Raw genomic sequence first — 22,551 nt, forward strand, 5'->3', positions numbered from 1 at the left:
CTTCTCCTCCTCCCCCTCCAACTCTCCCTCCTTCTTCTTCATGATAGCCACCTTAATGGGGTGAAGAAGTATCTCAGTGATTTGTACTTCCCTGATGACCAATGATGTGTATCATCTTTTCATGTGCTTATTGGACATCTGTGTATCTTCTTGGGAGACATGTCTATCAAGTCCTTTGCTCACGTTTTAATGGGTTGTTCACTTTTGTGCGTGTGTTGACTTATAGGAGCCCTTTCTATTTCCTAGATATTAAACACTCATCGGAAACATGACTAATAACCATTTTCTCCTATTTTGTGGGTTATTTTTTCACTTCTGTTGAGAGATAAGAGTCCTTGATGCCCAAAAGTTGGAAATTTTGATTAAGTACAACTTCTCTATTTTTTCATTAGTTTCTTATGCCTTTGGTGCCATATTTAAGAAACCACTGCCAAATTTGGGGCACCTGGGTGATGCAGGCAGTTGAGTATCCAACTCCTGGCTTCAGCTCAGTTCATGAACTCAGGGTCATGAAATTGAGCCCCACATCCGGCTATGGGCCCAATATGGAATTTGCTTAGAGTTTCCCTCTCCCTCTGCCCTTCCCCCTGTTCTCACTCTCTCTCTCTAATAAATAAATAAATAAATCTAATTTAAAAAAAGAGAAACCATTGTCAAATACAAGGTTATGAAGATTTACAACTATGTTTTCTTCTGAGAGTTTTTTTCAAAGATTTTATTTACTCATTTGAGAGAGAGAGAGAGAGCACCAGTGGTTGGTGGGGGGGGGGGGCGGGAACCAGAGGCAGAGGGAGAAATAGGCTTCCCGCTGAGCAGAGAGCCCAATTCCAGCCTCTATCCCAACACCCTGGGACCATGACATGAGCCAAAGGCAGATACTTAACTGACTGAGCTGCCAGGTGTGCCTCTTCTAAGAGTTCTATAGGTTAAGTTCCTTAGAGCAGGTTTGGGCTCTATCTTGAGTCAATTTTTTGTATATTTTGTAAGATAAGGGACCAACTTCTTTCTTTTGCACATGAATATCCAGTTTCCCCAGCACAGTTTGTGGAAGAGACTGTCCTTTCCCATTGACCCACTGAATGGTCTTTGTACCCTTGATCACGCATGTGAGAGTTCATTACTGAGTTCTTTATTCTGCCTTCAGGAGGCAGCAGTGAAGGCAGGGGTAGGCTTGACCTGGGCTTCTGGGTTCAAAGGTCAAGTGTGAAAGAAGCCAAAGCAAAGAAGCAGCAGAAGTGGGTTGAGAAACAAGTAGCCAAGATGATCAAGCTTGGAATGGAGAAACGTGGAGTCAAGAACTGGAGATGAAAGAGCCAGGGTCACAGGAGTGAGAGAATGAGAATGCTGGCAGGTCTGGGAGTGTCCCACAGCATAGTGCTGGAATGTAGCAGCCCACACAATTACTTGTATACATGTCATTGCATTGATAAGGAGTTTCAGTACCCATGGATAGAAACCTAACTCAATCTATTTTAAGCCCCAATATCAGTGTCATTTACACTGCAAGTAGGGCAAGGCGGAATCTGAGAATATAAAGGATTTCATTAGGAATGTCTGCAAGCTTTCTTTTCCTTTGTGACTTCATTCTCAGGCAGAGTCTTCCCATAAAGTGGCAAAGATGACCTGGAAACCCATGACTCAAATTTCTTTCTCTTTTTTTCTTTATTAAGATTTTATTTATTTATTTGACATAGAGAGAGAAAGCACAAGCAGACAGAGCAGTAGGCAGAGGGAGAGGGAGAAAAACAGGCTCTCCACTGAGCAGGAAGCCTGATGTGGGACTCGATCCCAGGACCCTGGGATCATGACCCAAGCCAAAGGCAGCTGCTTAACCGACTGAGCCACCCTGGCGCCCCTCAAGTCTCTTTCTTGATATTTCCAGTAAAAATACCAGGACACCGTGTTGTTGGTCTGTCTGCTCATATTTCTGAAACAATCATCATTTGTTGGGGGGGGGGTTTGGGATACTTTGATAGGCCAGGCCAGACCAGGGTCCTGTATCCATTCCTGAAACAAAGCTATGTGTGGGGTCAATCCATCCAAACCACTTGGACTCAAAGTAGGGACTGGTGGTTCTCTAAAGAAAGTTAGACTGATGGTAACCAGAAGAAGCAGGATGGATGCTGAGTAGCCAAAATATGTCCACTACTGTGGGCCTCATCTGTCCTTTACTCATCTTGTGTATCTCGGACACTGGCTTGCTGCAGTCATCTGTTGAAATGAAAGGACTGTCTGGCTCTGCCATCAGGCCTGGCTTTTTTCTACACCAAGATGTGGGGTCTAAGATTTGTCAGGCACTTCCTCAATCTGTGATGTTGGACAAACTCCATCCCCTCTGAGGGCCTCAGTATCCTCATCTTTGAGATGAGCGTGCTGGACTAGATCCATGATGCAAAAGCTCTAGGGGAAGAGGAGGTGTGTATGAGCATGGCATCTGGCTCCCTCAACTTTCCCTTTCTCCACACATACAGGCCACAGAGGAATTCTACAACCCCATGGAATGTGATTTGAAAATCACTGGATCAAGTGTTCCTAGCGATTCCCTTAACCTCCAAAATCCTTATTCCCCAACCCTCACTCCCCATTTCCTCTGGAAGGAAATCGTCTTCTTGCCAAAATCTGGGGCTTAAAATACTAAATGTAGAAAAGGTCTTCTCTCCTAACTGTGAAGTTAGGAGAAAGAAAGAAGTTAGTCCTATAGAATGCTTCACTTTGACTACTAATTGGAGGAAAGATTTCCTTCTCTATGGAGTGAAAGGAATTGCTCTTTATTTATGGGTTATGACTAGGAAAAAAGTCAATGAGGTGCTAAGCAACCTTCTTGGGAGTCCTAGGGTTGACGAATCATACGTACATAGGCCACCAGTAAAAAATTCAGCCTTCTTCCAGTTTTGCCTCTGCTCTTTTGTTTTCTGAAAAGGCCAAAAGCTTTCATTCGTGGACAGAAATCATTACCAAGTCCCACAAAACCCAGTGTTTAAAAATACATGCAGCAAAACCGCATGATTAACAGTGTATGTGGTGGTATGGAGTCTTACTTGAATTCATAAGAAGACTTAATTATGAGTCAGGCTATGTGCCAGGCACTTGGGTTAAAATGGGGAATATGAATGTGGTCTCACAATGCCTCCAGTTTAGTGGGAGAGACAAACATTGACCCAATAATCTTGCAAATAGAAACCTAGATTCAAAAATAATGGATAGATACAAGATGTGAGAGTCAGAAACTACTATAGTAGCATTTGACTTCAGGTGTGTGTTTCAAACCCAATTCAAGCTCTCTTAAGCTCTAGGCAAGTCCCTCCTTTTCTCTGGACCTGAGTTTACTAATCTGTAAAATAGTAACATATCAACTACTCCTGAGGATATCTTCCCATTGGTCAGGATCTGGCACAGGCATTCTCTCCTGGTGATGCCTTCCCTGGCTCTCCAGGCTGTTCTTGATGGCTCTGCTCTGGGGCTGCACACCAGGTGTATATACCTGTCCCTGCACGTCTCACGTTGCAAGTTTCCTAAGAACCTCGCTTGTCAGTGCTGGAGATCTTGTCATCCCCAGTGCATCGCAGCGTCTGGCTCATAGCAGGTGCTAACAAATGTTTGTTGGATGGATGGATGGATGGGGAGAGTACATTGTGTTACAGGGAGTGCGAATTTCATTCAGGAGTGTCAAATCTGACACTTGCTGACTGTATCATCTGAGTTTGTTGGATGGGATGAGGATTATACAGGCTGTGGAACCTCAAGTCCACAGCAAGCTCTCCAGTTCTGGTTATTCTCTGTGCAGTGATGTGGTTACCCGGGGGCAAGTTATTGTGCTTCAGCCAGCATCTCCATCTGTATTAGGAGTTGGACTACCTTACAAGGAGGTAGTTTTGGAAACATGATATTCACTGTCAACATTATCTAAATAAAGGGAGAGGTTGGAGGCCAGGAGAAGCTGAGGAAGACAGTTCCAGGGAGGATCCTGAGCAGAGCCGGGGACCAGGGGTTGGTTGCGCTGGGCCTGAGGCAAGGCAAAGGCTTGGGAGTCAGAAAACGGTTAAGGAAGCAGACGTCAAAAAAGCTCTAAACTTGTTTTCTTCATCTCCAAATCGGAGGTAATAACTTGAGCTGAAGGATATGACGTTCAAATGCGATGATAGGATGGCAGGTTAGGAACCCGCCTCCAGCACCCCGCTTCACTGCCCCACTATCAAACCCCGGATAAGACCCCTTTCCTTTTCACCTTAGGACCAGAGCAGGAAGTGCCGGCTGCGGGGGAAGCCAACCCCGAGACACAGCCGGAAGTGGGTGGGCGGAGCCCTACCGGCAGCCTCGATGGGCACAGCCAAGAGCCAATGGAGAGCGGAGGCGTTCCCGCCCTCGCCAATGGATCGCCGAGTAAGGCGGGCCTTGACAAACCGCCCTAGTAACAGCCGCATGGTAACCCAGGTGCTGGGCGTGTGGTGCTCGCGCTCCGTTTTCCACGCTGGTTTTGGCTCCCGGCGTCTGCAAGATGAAGATCGAGGAGGTGAAGAGCACCACGAAGACGCAGCGCATCGCCTCCCACAGCCACGTAAAGGGGCTGGGGCTGGACGAGAGCGGCCTGGCCAAGCAAGCGGCCTCGGGGCTCGTGGGCCAGGAGAACGCGCGAGAGGTGTGGCGGGCGGGCCCGGGAGTTGAGAGGCCGCTGAAGTGGGGGGCTCAGGGCGGGGCGCGCGCTTGGATGTCCCGCCGGCCTCTCCTTAGGGCGCTGAGAATCGGTTGTGAGGGCGGGGACGGCGAGGGAGGTCCGCGCCGGGGTTGGGAGAGGGGCAGCCCCAGGAGAACCGGTGATGACCCCGCGCGGGCGGTTCACCTTATTGACAACATCGCTGTTGAGGCCCCTCCTCCGTGCCTTGCTCTCCCCGTGACGCAGGGATGAGCTGGGAAGAAGTTAGTTAAGGTCCCTGCTCTCATGGAGCTTCCGTTTTAGTGTGGTTTGAGACGATAAACGTTTAACCGGCAAGTAAAATCATTTACATTTGGGTGGAGGTCAGTTCCCGCAGGGCCTTTTCGGACACGGTAAGGAATGTGGATTTCTGTGAACGCAGTGGGAAGCCATGGGGATTTTAAAGTGGGGAAGTGATCAACCTTAGAAAACTCACTCTGGTTCCCAGGGCTTGGGGGCTGAAGGAGGGACATGAGAATTAGGGAGAGGAGCAGTCTGCTTCAACCACGCTGCAGCGTCCGTCTGACCATTCCAATCAAATCCACTTTCCTTAAGTGGCAATGATGCCAAGTCATTTCACCTACATGATAACCATGAAACCCTTCAAGCTCTTTGTATTATTTTATTGCAGATGAAAAAATTGAGGGGTCCCACTTGAGGTCACTGCACCCACCCATTTGCCACTCAGTTTAGGAATGGTGGCGCTGGATTTGTACCCACGGGTATTGCTGGCTCTCAGATCAGTGCTCTCCCTCTGATATTACAACCACTTTTTAGTGTTCTGTGCTCCAAGGTGAGATCCATGCCCCTTGGCCTTGCGGTGGTTTAGTAGCTACAGACATCTGCACTTAATACCAGGTTAAGACTATTGCCTCCGGCCAGAAGAAAGGGCCAAAGAAAAGCCTCTGGTTTCTATTTTGAGCATCACCTTTAGAAAAATGGAAACATCGACTGGGTCAGGGCGACTTTGAAACTTCTCTTTACCAGCTTCTGCTTACTGAGGACCTGTTACTGGAAATAGTGAACACTGGCTGAATGTTTGCTATGTACCAGGCAACTTTATTTCCGTTGTCCAGTTTTCACCTCCACCCTGATAATTGTGGCTTACTTTACTCTGCCTCTTTTCAGATGTTAACAAAGAAAAAGACTTGTATAGTGAATACCTATGGGCCTAATACTACAATGAACATTTTACTCTGTTGTATATCTGTTCATTTATCCATCCATCAATCCACTTTTGGATTTCAAAGTCAGTTGCAGACAGTGGTACACTTTATCCTGAAGCCCTCAGTGTGTGCCACTATTATGAACTGTTTTCAGAGGAGGAGATTTGATTCACACAGGTTAGGTAGGTAGGTCATTCAGGTCATTCAGAGGGTAGTGGTAGAGACAGGATTTAAACCCAGGCCTGTCTGATTCCAAAATCTGTGCTCTTTTTCTTTCTTTTTTTTTTTTTTTAAGATTTTACTTATTTATTAGCGAAATCATGAGTAGGGGAGAGGAGCAGAGGGCGAGAGAGAAGCAGACACCCTGCTAAGCAGGGAGCCTGATGCAGGACTCCATCCCAGGACCCCAGGATCATGACCTGAGCAGAGGGCAGATGCTTAACTGACTGAGCCACCCATGTGCCCTCTAGTATCTGTGCTCTTAACGTCTGAGATGACACTTTATGCCTCTTTATGAATATGAGCTTCTTGACAAGAGAGTTGATTAAATATTATTATATACACCAAATCTTACTCATTATCAGGGCTCAGTATTTATTGATTGAATTAATAGGCATCCTGCTGCAGCTTCTGGGTCCTGGAATGACTCTGGTCATATCAGCAGTCTCCCTGGTTTTTAATATCTTCTCATCTGAAAAATGAAGAGAGTTAGACTAGGTGATCTTTTGAAGGCCTTCCCAGTTCTTTTTAAATTTTAGAATTCACTGAACATATCTCACTGGAAAGAATTTGGAGCTTAAACTGAGAGAGAGTAAATGGAAGAGGTCCTAGTGTTTCAGTAAGAGTACACATCCACTCTTTGGACAGTTTCTTCCCCAAAAATGCTGAGGATTATAATATCACAGGGCTCTAGGGAAAGACCACAGTGGGTAGTCTACTTTCTTCTTAGAAATGCAGCAGCTGGAAAATAGCTTGTGGGCTTTCTTCAGGACACTGTGCTTTTCCAACTGAGCCCAAAATGGAATACAGCCCGTCCACAGATATTCTTTAAACCCACATTTTTGGAATGGCTGTGGAAGTGTGGGACCAAGGTACTTCTCCATAGTCCCCATGGGAAGCAGTGGTAGAAGAGATAAGATGTGTTCACAAGACCCTGTCACCACCCAGAGCGAAGAGCTCTGGCCTGCCCTAAGTCATATATTAGGTTATTAAGTCAATGTAAGAAACCTTGTAGTCCTGGGATATGTGTTCAGTAAGTGTGACTCTCAGCCTTCTTTGTATAAAGTTAATATTCTAAAATATATAAAAATCAGTAACCCATTTGTGGAATTTGCACATATACACACACATTTATATATATATACATATTTATATATCTATATGTATATGTATGTATGTGCTATAAATGGCTTAATAGTATTCAGAGTTAGTATGAACTTAAGGTTTAACATTACTTTAAAAAAATTTTTTTTAAAAAGATTTTATTTAGGGGCACATGGGTGGCTCAGTGGGTTGAAGCCTCTGCCTTTGGCTCAGGTCATGATCCCAGGATCCTGGGATCGAGCCTCACATCGGGCTCTCTGCTCAGCAGGGAGCCTGCTTTCTCCTCTCTCTCTGCCTGCCTCTCTGCCTACTTGTGATCTCTGTCAAATAAATAAATAAAATATTTTAAAAAAAAGATTTTATTTATTTGACAGAAAGCGAGAGAGAGAGAGAGAGAGAGAGAACATAATCAGGGGAGTGGGAGAGGGAGAAGCAGGCTTCCTGCTGAGCAGGTAACCCAATGCTGAATGAACTCCATCCCAGGACCCAGGGATATGATCTGAGCTGAAGGCAGACACTTAACGACTGAGCCACCCAGGTGCCCCAAGTAACTTACTCTTGAGGATTTGAAAGATATTCAATTAATCTTAGGGTGCTCTTGGTTTAACCTCAGTGCAGCATTTGCTTTGCAACATTCTGGGAGTTAACTGATGGCCAACTAGTACTGTATGCTTTGATTCTTAACCCTTAATGGGTTAATTTGGGGCTCTGGTGAAAGCTGTGACTCTCCTCCCTGGACCATATGTACACAGTTTTGTTTTCAGTTTTGTTCACAGTCTCAGGCTGTGTGGGGGCCCCTGGAGTCTATCCTTGGCCGCCAGGCTAGAAATCACTGCTCCCTCTAATACCCCTACCAACCATTCTCTACATAGCACCATCAAGGTCTTTTAAAAAGAAATCATCATGGGATGCAGAGTCTAAGACCATTTCAGTGACTTCCCATTACATGTAGATTAAAATCCAAACTTTGTTATAGACTAAAATCCTGTTGTGAGTCCTGGCCCCTGCCTGCCTCTTGAACCTCATCTTCCCATTCTCCTTTTATCTATGCTTTGGTCACTGCAGCCTTTCTGTCCCTTGGATATGCCAAGCTCATTCCTGCATTTTGATTTTGCTGTTTCCTTTGTCTGGAACACTGCCTCCCCTTTGCCCAGAGCTTCATATATCAAATACAGTGTCCTCAGAGAGGCCTTCCCAGATCATTACCACCCCCCACCCTGCTTTTTTTTTTTTTTTACAGTAGTGATTTTTTTTTAAGATTTTATTTATTTGACAAAGAGATCATGAGTAGGCAGAGAGGCAGGCAGAGAGAGAGGCGGAAGCAGGCTCCCTGCTGAGCAGAGAGCCCGATGTGGGGCTCAATCCCAGGACCCTGAGATCATGACCTGAGCCGAAGGCAGAAGCTTAACCCACTGAGCCACCTGGGCGCCCTACAGTAGTAATCTACCATGATTTTGTGTGTGTCCCTTCCACAAGACCACAAGGCTTGCTTTTCTCTCACCCTCCACTGCTCCCAATACCTAGAACATTGCCTGCAGTGGAGTGGCGCTCGGCATTGTCTGAATATATGTGAATTGTTTGGACCAGAAACTGGACTTTATCCCCATGTGAAACATTTTAATACTGATTTATTATTTCTTTCCATTGTGGTGTCTAGGCATGTGGTGTGATAGTAGAATTAATCAAAAGCAAGAAAATGGCTGGAAGAGCTGTCTTGTTGGCAGGACCTCCTGGAACTGGCAAGGTACTCATTTTCTTTCATTTTTCAAATCTACCCAAGAGAATGATCTTAATGTTTAAGCCAAATTGAATTCGTGTCTTAACTAGTCTTTGTTTAGCTAAATTGGTTATATGTATGTTTGAAAAACTAATGTGCAGTAATACAATTGAGTATCTAAAATCCGTGCTCCTAAAATTCAAATTATCCTGGCTGACCTCCAAAGAAGAGAGGATGAAGTCCTTGGAGGGGCCTCCATTGTTTCTAGAATTTGTCCTTTATCTCTTTCCAGTCTCCTTTGCCTTGGAAATACATTTCTGTTGGCCTAGGACTTCATTAAATCTTGGGGATGACATCTTACTTGAGGGGGAAAGAAAATCAGTCAGTGACCATTTTTTTGAAGGTTGTGTGAGGAATGGTGAAAAGAGAAAGAAGAAAGGAATTAGATGCTTTTTATCTTTAAGGGGCTTCCAGTGTCCAGGGCAGAGAGAGGAAACCATAAGAGCACAAAATACTTCAGTTGACCACTAAGCTGTGAGATACTGACCTATACTTTTTAATATGTAATCATAATAAATATACGATTATATATTTAATGTCTTAAATGCGGTCGGATGTGAGCCGGAGGTAGTACTGAGGCCTGGTAAAGCAGGAAGGGTCGAGACTTGACATTTGCCCTACAGGGTTGGGAGAGAGTTTGGCTTTGCAGGGCAGAGAAGGGGCTTCCAGGCAGAGGAGGCAGTAGGCTTGTTGGGGTCTGTGAGAGGACTGGGCGGGTACACGAAATGGACCAGAGCCCCCAGCCTGAGTCATGCATGTTCCTCAACAGGGCCACTTGTGGGAATGTAGGAGCTTGGGATTGTGTTTGTAAAGACATTAGCTTTAAATTCCAGCTCTGGTGTTGACTTGCTGTGGGGACCCGAGGGAGGTATCTTCACCTTTACTGAAGGAGCACATGCCTCATTTCAGATGGTGGTTATACCAGTCAGTTGTAAGATAATGACTTGAATTATCACTTTGAAATCATGTAATTGAATTGATGGTATATCGTATACTGGTTTCTTACAACAGAGGAGGAAGTGCTGTATTTGTGAGGAGCTTTTAAAGTGCCATGTAAGGGGCACCTGGGTGGCTCAGTGGGTTAAAGCCTCTGCCTTTGGCTCAGGTCATGATCTCAGGGTCCTGAGATCGAGCCCCACATTGGGCTCTCTGATCAACAGGGAGCCTTCTTCCCTTCCTCTCTCTCTGCCTGCCTCTCTGCCTACCTGTGATCTCTCTCTGTCAAATAAATAATCACGCTGCAGGCAACATCTGGTTCTTCAATGTATTTACCATTTATTTGCTTACTGTTCCTTCTTATATCTTAGACCTTCCCTCTCCCTCCATTTTTCTTCTTCTTAAAGTATATCATTTAGAAATTGCTTCTAGAAGTTTCTTGGTGGCCAGTTCAGGTTTCTAAGTATTTTGTTGCCCTTGTTTTTTTGTTTTGTTTTTTAAAGATTTTATTTATTTATTTATTTTTTAAAAAGATTTTATTTATTTATTTGACAGAGAGAGAGGTCACAAGTAGGCAGAGAGGCAGGCAGAGAGAGAGAGGAGGAAGCAGGCTCCCCGCAGAGCAGAGAGCCCGATGCGGGGCTCGATCCCAGGACCCTGAGATCATGACCTGAGCTGAAGGCAGCGGCTTAATCCACTGAGCCACCCAGGCGCCCCAAGATTTTATTTATTTGATAGAGAGAGACAGCGAGAGAGGGAACACAAGCAGGGGGAGTGGGAGAAGAAGAAGCAGGCTTCCTGCTGAGCAGGGAACCCAATTCGGGGCTCAATCCCAGGATCATGACCTGAGCCGAAGGCAGACGCTCAATGGCTAAGCCACCCAGGCGTCCCTATTGCCCTTGTTTTGAAAGATCTTTATGTTGGATATGTAATTTTTTGGAGAGCTGTTTTCTCTTGTATTCTGTATTCTGTATGCTCTTGATGCTTGCTACCTGTTGGCTTTTCTTTTTGCTTTTGAAAGTCTAGTTTTGAGGGTTTTGTCTTCCCTGGCTGTTCTTGAGACGTTTTTGGTTTGGTATCTCACTATGTGTCTCTTGATGCCTCTTCACTGGGACGTGCAGTACCATTACAGTTTCACCTCTTTAGACCTTGCCTTTCCTTCTTCTCTTTGTGCTCTTCTGGAACTCCAGTCAGATGACGTCTGATTGCAGAAGTTCTCAGCCCTAGGCAGTTTTGTCCCCGTAAGGGACATTGGCCAGGTCTAAAGACAGTCTTAGTTGTCAGAAGCTGGTTAGGCAGGGACCGCAGTTGGCATCTCATGGGAGGAGGCCGCAAGTGCTGCCAAACGCCGTGCCGTGCGCAGGACGGACCTTACGGGAAGGAGTTATCCAGCACAGAGCTCCAGTAGTGCCAGCATTGGGGAGCCCCGGGCCAGAGCGCCTTACTGTGTCTTGTCTTTCAGCCTCTTTTTCATATTTTCTCTTTCTCTGGCTCTGCTGCATTCTGAGCAATTTCTTTAGACCTCTGTTCCAGTCTAATTGTTTTGTAGGCTATAACTAAGCTCCTGTTTAATTCAACCCATTGAATATTCTTTTTTTCATTTTGAAAAATTTGAAACCTAAACAGAGTTGGAAGAATGGGATGGTGATCCCCTTTATACCCCACATGGAAATAAGTAATTGTAAACATTTTCTAACATTTGCATTTTCGCTATTTCTGAACCATGTGAAAGTCAGTGCAAAGACATTCTCCTCTGACACCAAAGTACCAGTGTCCGCCCAAGAAAATTTAATGTTGCTAACATTATTAGTGGGTGCCTAGTGTATATTAAAATTTCTCCAAGTCATTCCAGGTTGAGGTTGTTTCATTTTTTATATTTTTAAATTCAGAATATAATTGTGTCTTTGATCTCTTTTTACCTAAGCAGTTACCCTCCCTGGCCTTTTTTCGTTTGTTTTCTTTTTTGACATCGGCAGTTTTAAAGAGTCCAGGACAGTTCTTTTGTAAGAAGGTCCTTCAGCTGGCCTGCAGTGATTGTCTGATTGTTTCATCAGTAGGAGACATTAAACACTTAATGAAACCCTGCACTGGTGATGTTGTATCCCGCTGCATCCCAGCAGGAGCTGACAGGACAGACGGGCCAGAGGCCAAGCTCTGCTGTGAAGGTCGTGATTCCCTTTGTAATTAATTAGTAATCGGAAGTGACGCGCTGAGATGTTGTGAATATCCTTTCACTGTAAGGGTGTAGCCCTCCCTCATGGTTATTGCTGTATCAGTTACCACCTGGCTGGTTGAGAAAGGGTGATTTTCCAAATCTGTCATTCCACATGTATTAGCTTGCTTTTGGTTTTGTTAAGTTTGAAATTTTTTTTTCTTCAAAATACGGATTAAAAAAAAAATCTGGCTATTTTTGATAACCTCTTTTTCCTTGTTCATGACTCAGTGTCTTCATTTTTTTTTTTTTTAGAGATTTTATTTATTTTTTGACAGAGAGAGAGAGATCACAAGTAGGCAGAGAGGTAGGCAGAGAGGAGGGGGAAGCAGGCTCCCTGCTGAGCAGAGTCCGATGTGGGACTCCATCCCAGGACCCCGAGATCACGACCCGAGCCGAAAGCAGCGGCTTAACCCATTGAGCCACCCAGGCGCCCTCAGTCTCTTCATTTTTTTCTGTATTCTCTGTCTGCTTATGAGCTCGTGTTTGGCTGATCAAGTCCGTGAAGCTTCTTCTGAGAGTGCTTGTGAGGGGCCCGACTGCCCTGCCCAGGGCACTCGCAGTGAATTTTGTGGTGTGGGTTTTCTGGTCAGCAGTGTAAAGACTAATCCGAAGGTGGTTTGAAAGCATGCTGTGGAGACTTTTCTCCTCACCCAGAGCCATGGCAGGGCGGATAAGTTTACACCTTGTACGTCAGGGTATTTTTTGTTACGGCTCAACTTCTCTACTCATGCATGGTCCTTCAGGCCTTGTTTTTTTTCAGGGGTTTCTCTTACCACTGTATCTTGCTGAAGCTTCTCCTGTCTGTCAAACCTTTTGAGATTTCCAGGTGACAGTAGTTTACTACTCTGGGTTTTTTATTATTCTTTCTTTATTTCTGGGTGTTTTGTAACAGGAAAGATTTTCCATGGCTCTTTCTGGTGTGTCATCTTCCTGGTAGCATAAATTCTTCATTCCTTTTATTTATTTATTTGAGAGAGAGAAAGAGCAAGAGCCCATGTGCTGGTGCAAGGACTGGGGAGGGGCAGAGGGAAAGGGACAAGCAGCTTCCGGGCTTGATCTGTGACCCTGAGATCATGACCTGAGCCAAAATCAAGAGCTGGAGGCTTAACTGAGTCCCCAGGTGCCCCCTTTGTTCCTTTTGTAATATTGTAGCATTTTCCTCCTAGGAAATAGGAGAAGTTCTCAGCACTACAGCCTCTGTCCGTGTGTATGAAGGTGTGTGGTAACTCTCCTGCTTTACAGTGCACTAGGGGACCCATGGTTTAGGCAGCTTAACTAAGTGGCAGGCAGAAATGTGCTTGTTGTAGAGCGGCAAATATGTGGTTCGTATGGAAAATCCACTCTTGAGGACCTCAACGTTATTAATAATGGGGCTTCATATTTAGGTTCTGGAGAAAGGAGATGTTCAGCTCAGATTGAAAATAGGTTTTTCAGACTTCTTTTGGCAACAGCCTCTTTTTTGTGTGCCACTTGCCACTTACCTAGGGGTGCTCACTAAGAAATCATGTCTTGGGGCGTGGGGTTTGCATCTTGGCTTTGCTGCTTGGTAACTGACCTTGGGTGAGTTGTTTGTGTGTTTCAGTTTCTAAATCTATCAAATACAGTATCAGATATCAAACACAATATCAAATACTAGATCACCAAGTTCATAGGCTAGTTGGGAGGATTCAGTGAGACCTCATGCAAGTGATGAGCACCATCTAGCACAGAAGTGGGTGTGGTAGCTATATTGTATACCTGCCTTCTGGGAACCATTAAATGGAAGAAACTAGACGCACCTGAAGCACTTTTTTTTTTTTTTTAATATTTTATTTATTTGACAGAGATTTCAAGTAGGCAGAGAGGCAGGCAGAGAGAGAGAGAGGAGGAAGCAGGCTCCCTGCTGAGCAGAGAGCCCGATGTGGGACTCGATCCCAGGACCCCGGGATCATGACCTGAGCCGAAGGCAGAGGCTTTAACCCACTGAGCCACCCAGGCGCCCCACCTGAAGCACTTCTTAACCATGCAGTTGTTTTACTTCAGTGGGAGGATATTGATCATCTCTTCTGTATTAGGTAGAGGATGGGGGGGTGCCATTGAACTAGATATAGTCTCTGTCTTTGAAGTTCACAGCTGAAGGTGTGGAGGCAGGGCCTGTGCAGATAACCTGGGTGAAAGAGGAGTGGCCGAGAAGGTGGTGGGTTTGGATAGAAGGTAGGTGTGGTACTAGAGTCTGCTTCTCACACTGTACCCTGTCACGCTGCAGAGACTTTCCCTTTGCTGTTAGAGTACCAGAGAATAACAGTTTTTAGAGGTGTCGGCCCCGAGGGCACAAACTCAGATGCTGCCTCAGGCCATGGGGGTGAGGGAAGTGCCTGAGTACAAGCACGAGAGAGGCCAGAGTCGCCTGCCCTCACCGAAGGTGGCAGCTGTTCCAGAGGTTCACACCAGGCGCCACGACATGGTAATGAGAGCTCACTGTGGCCAGACCTCATTCCTCAAAAGAAGCTAAATACCTGGATTTTTATGTGAAATTTCCCAACATTAAAGATCGGGCAGCAAATTGAGTTTAAAAACACGAATGAGACTCAGCAGGATGAAACAGAACCAGGCTGTGGACGACTGATTGGTGACTTACGATTTAAGCTCAGATTTTGATTTGGCAGGGGGTGAAATTGAGCACCAGAGATTTGCCGTGTACGCAGGGTCATCATGAAAATTAGTGGCAGAATGAGGACTACAACCCAGTTTTTGCCCCACCTGCTAATGCTTTTTTTTTTTTAAGATTTATTAACCTATTTATTTGGCAGAGAGAGACACAGAACACAAGCAGGGGGAGCGGGAAAGGGAGAAGCAGGCTTCCTGCTAAGCAGGGAGGCTGATATGGGCCTCAATCCCATGACCCTGGGATCATGACCTGAACCCAAGGCAGCTGCCCAACGACTGAGCCACCCAAGCACCCCTGCTAGTCCTTTTTTTAAAAAAATTTTTTAAAAATTTGAGAGCGAGCAAACACACACACACACACACACACACACACACACACAAACGAGGGGGAGGGGCAGAGGAAGAGAGAAGCAGGCTCCCCGCTGAGTCGGGAGCCCGTGTCTTGGGGCTCGATCCCAGGCTCCTGGGACAACAACCTGAGCTGAAGGACCTGAGCTGAAGGCAGCCACTCAACTGACTAAGCCACCGGTGACCCCCGCCAGTGCTTTTTGTGCTACACTATGTGCTGATCCTCTAACATTACTCTACCGCCTCAAAACTACCACTGAAATGGCATTGAAAATGTTCCTTTGAAGAGGAACCCTTTTAAGAGGAACCTTTACCGGGCCAGCTTTGAAATACAGTTTCAGAGATTTACTTTGTTGTTTAGTGCAGGCTTGCTTTCTTGCTTAGTCTGTACACTTTGGAAACTGACCTTACTCGGGCTCTTGTTTTGAGCAAAGATGAAAACAGGCGTTCAGACACCATGGCATTTCCCTGTCCTGTACCAGCTCTAACAATTTGGATTTTCATACTCGATACATGACCATGCAGCTGTTAAGTCTGCTTGTGTTTAGGATCTGCCAACCGTAGCTCTCTGACTAAAAATCAGTTTGTAGTTTACAAGGCCATGTTCAAGTGTAACCTAGGACCAGCTCATAGCTTCAGAACTTAGCTCCCTTGTCATTCTTCACCGTGGGCGGGCCACTTAATACAAAGCGAATGCCATGTGATTCATTCTTTGATTAGTGGTTTTCTGATGGGCTGGAGATTGGTGTCCTCCTGTGCCTATAAAAACCACTCTGGAGTAGCCTTCAGAGCAATTAGGACAGGGCCCTATTTTGATACTGAGGAAAGTGTTTTTAGAAGACTACTGATTACGACGGGAACACAATCTCTGGAGACTTCAAGTTCCCACTCTGCCTTTTTCTAGATTATGGTTCCCAGGATGTGTTATTTAATCTCGCCCATGCCTCCGTTTCCTCATTTGTAAAGTGGGGAGAGTTTAGTGTCTATTTCATAGGGTGAGTAGAGGGTCACGTGAAGCACTTAGAGTTGGGGCCACGCTGTAAGTGTCAGTGAGTGTTAACTGTTGTAATTACAGGGATGATTAAAGATGCCATTTGGGTTATAAATTGCCTGTCCACAGAAGTCTTTCAGCATTTATTGTGTGAAACATGTCAAATGATGTTACAACTAGGACTAGATTTTCAGTTATTCCTGGTTCATATTTTTTTAATAGCACATGTTTCTGAATTATTCTATTTTCAAGAATGTAAAACAAGTGCATTTCCACTTTTTCTGTAGACAGCTCTAGCTCTGGCTATTGCTCAGGAGCTGGGTAGTAAGGTCCCTTTCTGCCCGATGGTGGGAAGTGAAGTTTATTCCACGGAGATCAAGAAGACGGAGGTGCTGATGGAGAACTTCCGCAGAGCCATTGGTGAGTATCGCGTCTGTGGCAAGAGTTCTCACTTGCCCAGTGCTCTGAAGCTGTTTTGTTGTGTGAATGCCTTTATGACTTTTATTTGTTGTACTACCATTTTCGTTTGGCACCGTTAGTGTTATCTTTGCAAGCCAAACAAGAACCCAACTTTTCTAACTGAAGCACTTTAGCAGTTGGCAAATGTGGGCCTTGGCTTGGGGCTGGGGTTTCTCACCTGACAAAATACATGTGGCTGTGAAGTGATTTTTTAGAAAACAAGTCAGATTTTCCCGGCAGCCTTATGCTTTTAGAGATGACTGTCCACTGAAAAGGCTTGGACTTAAGCCAAAAGTTTTCTGTGTCGTGATGCTGGAATGCCCCTGATCCTGGATATCGAACCAGAATTGTGGCCTGTCAGAGAGTGCAGAAACCATGTGGGGACAGGCAGAGATTTCAGGCTTATGGTGCCACCTTTGCGGGGCTGGGAGCAACCATATCAAGTGCTTGTTATATGCCAGGCCCCTCCAACATTGATTTTAGCCTTTTGTTCCGTAAGAGAAAGCGCTCTGACTCATTTTGCATCTGATGAAACAGAGTTTCAGGAAGTTAAATGACTTGTCTACAGTCACCCAGCTAGTAAGTAGCAGGACTACAGTCTGAACCTGTATCTGGTTCTAGAGCCCATGCTATAAAGATCTGCTGTGAAAAGAAAATGGCCATTCCCAAATATTTACTTCTTGTCAGCCAGGATGTCTGGGTCAGTCTCCTTGCCCCATTTTTGTTGCACTAGCTCTGGGAAAATCCCAGCTTCCATCATATCTATGTAGAAATACCTTGTTCCTTTTAAGATATCGGAAACTACTTGATGTTTGTCTGCATACGTGGGCGCCTGTCTTTAGGATACAATTGCTGAGTCATGGGTTATGAACACTTGTCAGAGTGCCTGTACAGTTTTCCAGGCCCTTTGGTTGTCAAAACAAGGTAAACAGTCTTTTTTTTTTTTTTAAAGATTTTATTATTTATTATTTAGTTATTTGAGAGAAAGCGTGAGAGAGAGAACACAAATTGAGAGGTGCATAAGGGGAGCAGCAGACTTCCTGCTGAGCAGGGAGCCTGACTCGGGGCTCAATCCCAGGACCCTAGTCATAACCTGAGCTGAAGGCAAACACTTCACCAACCGAGCCAGTCAGGTGCCCCCAAAGTAAACATTCTTAAGAAGGAAAATTGCTAGAAAACTTCGAGGAAATGAGGAAAGTAAGAAAGAGTAGATTTGTCTAGCCCACAATCCTTGCCTTGAGACTGCTAAAGTCTAGGTCAGGGGTACGATCATGTAGGGCCTGAGGCCATGATTAGGGCTTTGCATTTTTTGCTGAGTGAAAGGAGAAAGCAGTTGGAGAGTAGTTTCGGTTGTCCAAGAATCCATCTGGCTGGGGGATGGAAAAGTGGACAGTGAGGAGAGTGAGGGGGGCAGCAGGGAGACAGGAGTCTGAGCAGTGGTGGGGGCTTGGGCCAGGGTGGTGATGGCAGATGTGATAAGAAGTGGTCAGATTCTGGATGTAGTGGGATGTAGAGCTGACAGAATTCCCTGAAGGATGAGATGGGGTGTAAGAAAGAGAGGTGGCCATGTTGGGGGGTGGGAAAGAACGGAGAGGGGCAGATTGGGTATTTATTAAATGTCTGCTATGGATAGAATATCCACTGCAGCCCCAGTTCCTGGCACAGAGTGGATGCTTAGTAAAGTTTTTCCGAATGAGAAAAGGGGATGGACTGTAAAGCTGGTAGAAAACAGAAGCCTTTAGCTAAAGATAGCCCTCAGTCTGTGTCTGGTAATAGATATACTTTGTTTGGTTTACACAGGGCTTTTATTTTTAAAAAAAATTTTTTTGGAGATTTTATTTATTTATTTGACAGAGAGAGAGGGAATGCAAGCAGGGGGAGCGGGAGAGGGAGAAGGAGGCCCCCTGCTGAGCAGGGAACCCAACGCAGTTCTCGAACCCAGGACCCTGGGATCATGACCTGAGCTGAAGGCTCAGGACCCTGGGTGGCCTAACGACTTAGCCACCCAGATGTCCCACAGAGTTGGAGTTAGTTGCCAGTGTTTAGAAATTGGGGAATGTCCTATAAAATCCTCCTTTCTGGCTTTCGGAGGGAAGCGTTCATTCCCATACAGTGATAGCCAGGTTGGGGCTGAGCCAGTTTGGGGCTGAGAGGCGCTTCTTGGGAGAGCGGGCTTGGCCCTGGGGGGCCTGCGTGGATATTCACCGGGTCCCTGCAAGCACCCCAGCGTGGGACTCTTGTTCTAAGCCAGAGGGATTGTGAGCTGTGTCTGTAGGCTAAGCTTTGTGTTATGTAGATGCGGGGTTTTTTAAACTGCAAAATATTCCTTGCGGAAATCTTTGTTACTGGAAACACTGCATTTTTTTTGGTGGCTGTTTTAAACTGAAATACCATGTACATATAGAAAAGTAGGTGCAGCGCACATGTAGTTTAACAATTAATTATGAGGTAAACACAGTCACCAGTCAGCTCGTGGTACAGAGCAGGGCCAGCACGCAGCCGTTGCCAGGCCCTGGCTGGTCATAGCCACTCATCTCTCCCAGGCCAACCTGCAGGGTGCCAGAACTGTGTGTTTGCGTCAGGGCCGGTAACAGCAGTGGGGCTGAATTTGGCTCCTTACCTTTTATCTAAATGGAACCTACTGCAGGTGTAGCTTTTTGAGCAGTGTTCATGTTTGTGAGGTTCAGCCGGTGTTCTTAACGTGTCCTGCTATCTTTGAACTTTGCATCATATCTGCAATAACAGTGGACATGGGTCGCAAGACCCTTTTCAGGTTTTAAAATCTTTCTGAGTCCTTTTTAAAAACTCAGTGAGCAGGGCACCTGGGTGGTTCAGTGGTTAAGCATCTGCCTTCGGCTCAGGTCATGATCCCAGGGTGGGATCCCACATCCGGCTCCCTGCCCAGCGGGAAGCCTGCTTCTCCTTCTCCCGCTCCACCTGCTTGTGTTCCCTCTCTCGTTGTGTCTCTCTCTTGAATAAATAAATAAAATCTTAAAAAAACAAAAAACTCAGTGAACATGTGCCAAAGATTTTGTTCAACTACCGGTTAATGAGATAAACTGTAAGATACTATAACTGACTCAGATGTCTGAGTACATCTAAAATGCATTTTTATTTACTGAGAAGTATTTTTCTGACATCAACAAAATCTGACAAAACTGACTTTTACATAAGTGCATGTGTTTAGGTCACTTAAAAGTAACTTTAATGCTTTTAAATTGGAAGAAGTAGAGGTACATTTCCTGGGCATCTGCTTTGTGATCCTCCATTTTTGAGGGGAGGGGGCAGTGCCGTTCTTTTGATGGCAGTGAGGTAAAGAGAATTTCTTGATCCTGCCACAGAAGAAAAAGGCAGGCCATTGACTGTCTTCAAAAAGGAACCCTGCCCATCTTCCTCTGCCTTTGAATTCCTGTGAAGTTGGCAGAGGGGTGGGGAGGAAGCGGTAAGCTGACCAGAAATAAAAAGCAAGGAGTCTGTGCTGTTTCCTTGACGTGATGAAGGTCCCTGTCAGGGATTTAGAAACCTGAGCCAGCAGATGAAACCTGTGTCATTTGTGTTGCCGTTGCCAGAGATAGCGCCAGCTCGGCCCCTGCCCTGGCTAACAGCCGCTTTCATTGTCCGTCAACCACATCCCCTGCCTGCTTGTCAGCACACAGCGACTTCTAAACAAATACGGGGACTAGTGAGAGACGGGAATGCCTTTCTTCCCCACTCAAGGAATTTCATGTCATGGTCATTAACAGGAAATAGAGGGAGCATTCCATTGGAAGGCATTTATCTGTGTGGGATATAAAAGTTTTGATTTAAAAAAAATCAAAGTTCATTTTAAAAGTATAGAATTTTCCGAGTATGTCACAGTCTTCTGATACATTCATGTAGGTTTCAAAAATTTTTGTCTTGATGTTTAGGAACTAAGAATTTGGAAAGGCAGGAATGAAATACCGCCTCTCTTTTGGGGCCATTCCAAAACTTCCATTTGTAGGCTATCAGATTGAATGAAGGTAGAGCAGAACGTCTCCTTAACTTTAACATCTCAGAGCCTTTGTCCTGGTTGGGTTTCTGGGGAAAGAAGGTAACCGACCAGTAATAAGATAACGAGCACGTTTAAAAGTGGGAAGTGATTGAGAGTGTCTGACACCGTTGGCCGTGTTTCTTTGTGCCATTGGGCTGTTTCCATATCAGAACAGAGGTGGCTTGGTGGTGAGCACACCTGAACCCTATCTGGGCCACCTGTCATCAGAAGCAGTTTACGGCCCTACATTGTGTGTAGGGTGGAGTTCTTTACTCCTTACATGAGTGATTTGCAGCTGTGGCTGGACATTAGAATCACTGGCGGAGCTTGAAATGAATGATGGTGGCAGTCCCAACCCCTGAGATTCAGAGGCAAATGGTCTGAGTCCAGCCAGGGCCTGAAGAATTGTAGAGGCCTGTCGTGATGCTGGAGGGTGAGAGAACCATGATGCAGACTCCAGCGGAGCTGTAGAACACTGTTTCTAAATGAAAGCCATCAGTGTTCCTCCTTTGCCAGGTCTCACTAGTATTACTTAAATTTTTCTTTCTTAAAGTGACTTGGTCATTTTGTGTGCACATAACAAAACAGTGCGTGGATCATCAGTGTATAGCTCAGTGAATTATCATAAGCTGAAAACCCCTGCAGTCAGCACCCATTCAAGAAAGAGAACTGCCAATACCCCAAGTAGCCTTTGTGTCCACCCCCAATCTCTGTCCTTCCTTTTCCAAATTAGTGATGTCTTGCTTCTGACATTATAGTAGTCCTGCCTGTTTCTGAACATCCTATATGTAATCAGGAGGTATAGAAGTATATATTCTGTGCTTGGCTTCTTTTCCATAAAATAACTTTTCCAAAATATTTGGGTACCAGGTGGTCTGTGCGATGGCGTGTGAGATTCATCAGGATTGTTGCACGTAGCACACCCATACCTGGTGCATAGATACCTGAAGGGGCAGAGTTCCAGGAATATAGGGCATCCGTGTTTTCAACTTAGGAGGTGATGCCATGTTGTGTCTAAAGTATTTGTGCCGGTTTACGCCTCTGTTTGCAGTGCAGCCTCCCGCTCTTCTACACCCTCACAAGCGCACACGGTTAGCTTTTAACTTGGAGGTTGTAGAACAGCATTTCATTGCTTCTTTCTTTTTTTCTTTTAGTTTGGCAAGTTTCAAATGTACAAAAAGGAGTCAAGTGATGACCTTGCCTCCTGGTCCCATCACCAAGCTCATACTTAACCATGATTGATCTCTAGCCCCCATCGTTCCCCTCCCAGAGCCTTTGAAGTTAATTGCAGACCTACTTTTTCATCCATAAATATTTCCACATGTATCTTTACAAAATGAGGACTTAATGAAAACCTCAGTGTACCACTGTCATGCCTAGAAAAAATGAACAATATATTCCTTGATGTCATCAAATATCTAGTTAGTGTTCAGATTTCCAGTTGTCCCATGTTAGTGTGTTTTTTCCTTTTCAAAAATTTTTTGAATTATTATTTGAATCAGGATATAAATAAGGGTCTGTATGATAGCTTGATTGGTATGTGTCTTTATATCTTTTTAACTATGGGTTTCCCTTACATTTCTGTTTTTTCCTATGGGTAAAGCATAAATTAGATGGAGACTAGGCTCACACCCAGGGGCTGGCAGAAAGGAACTCCTGAGGTCAGTGGGCACATGTTACCTGAAGGGGAAAGGACAGAGCCAAGTGTTGTGGGAAAGGTTGTCAGCTACCAGGGCCCTATGGTGTGGTGTGGTGTGGTGTGGCGTGGTGGGAAGAAGCTGGTGTCAGAGCCAAAGACTTGGACTGTAGTCTGGGGTCTACCATGAGGGAGGAAAGCACCCTTGACTGCGTCCTTAGAGCTGACCTCCCGCTGTCAAATCTGTAAAAGGACATAGGAGTGCTGACTCTGGTCGTTTCACAGGGCTGGGTTGGGATGTGCCGGCCCCTCCTCTCGTCCTCACGATTCAGTGTAGGATGAAATGAGGCAG

The 22,551-nt window shown here is 45.4% G+C and overlaps 1 protein-coding gene across 1 annotated transcript in view; it reads left to right on the top strand.

Annotated features, from left to right (window-relative positions):
* Positions 1-4,418: 4,418 nt before the first annotated feature.
* Positions 4,419-22,551, top strand: part of RUVBL1 (RuvB like AAA ATPase 1) — a 44,207-nt gene continuing 26,074 nt past the window's right edge. The window contains exons 1-3 of the mRNA XM_045991542.1: positions 4,419-4,636; positions 8,837-8,923; positions 16,380-16,512. Coding sequence (XP_045847498.1) covers positions 4,496-4,636; positions 8,837-8,923; positions 16,380-16,512 — 361 coding nt within the window. The 5' untranslated portion in view covers positions 4,419-4,495. The remainder of the gene's footprint in view (positions 4,637-8,836; positions 8,924-16,379; positions 16,513-22,551) is intronic.

Source organism: Meles meles, chromosome 20, assembly GCF_922984935.1.
Source record: "Meles meles chromosome 20, mMelMel3.1 paternal haplotype, whole genome shotgun sequence".
Classification (NCBI taxonomy): Eukaryota; Metazoa; Chordata; class Mammalia; order Carnivora; family Mustelidae; genus Meles; species Meles meles.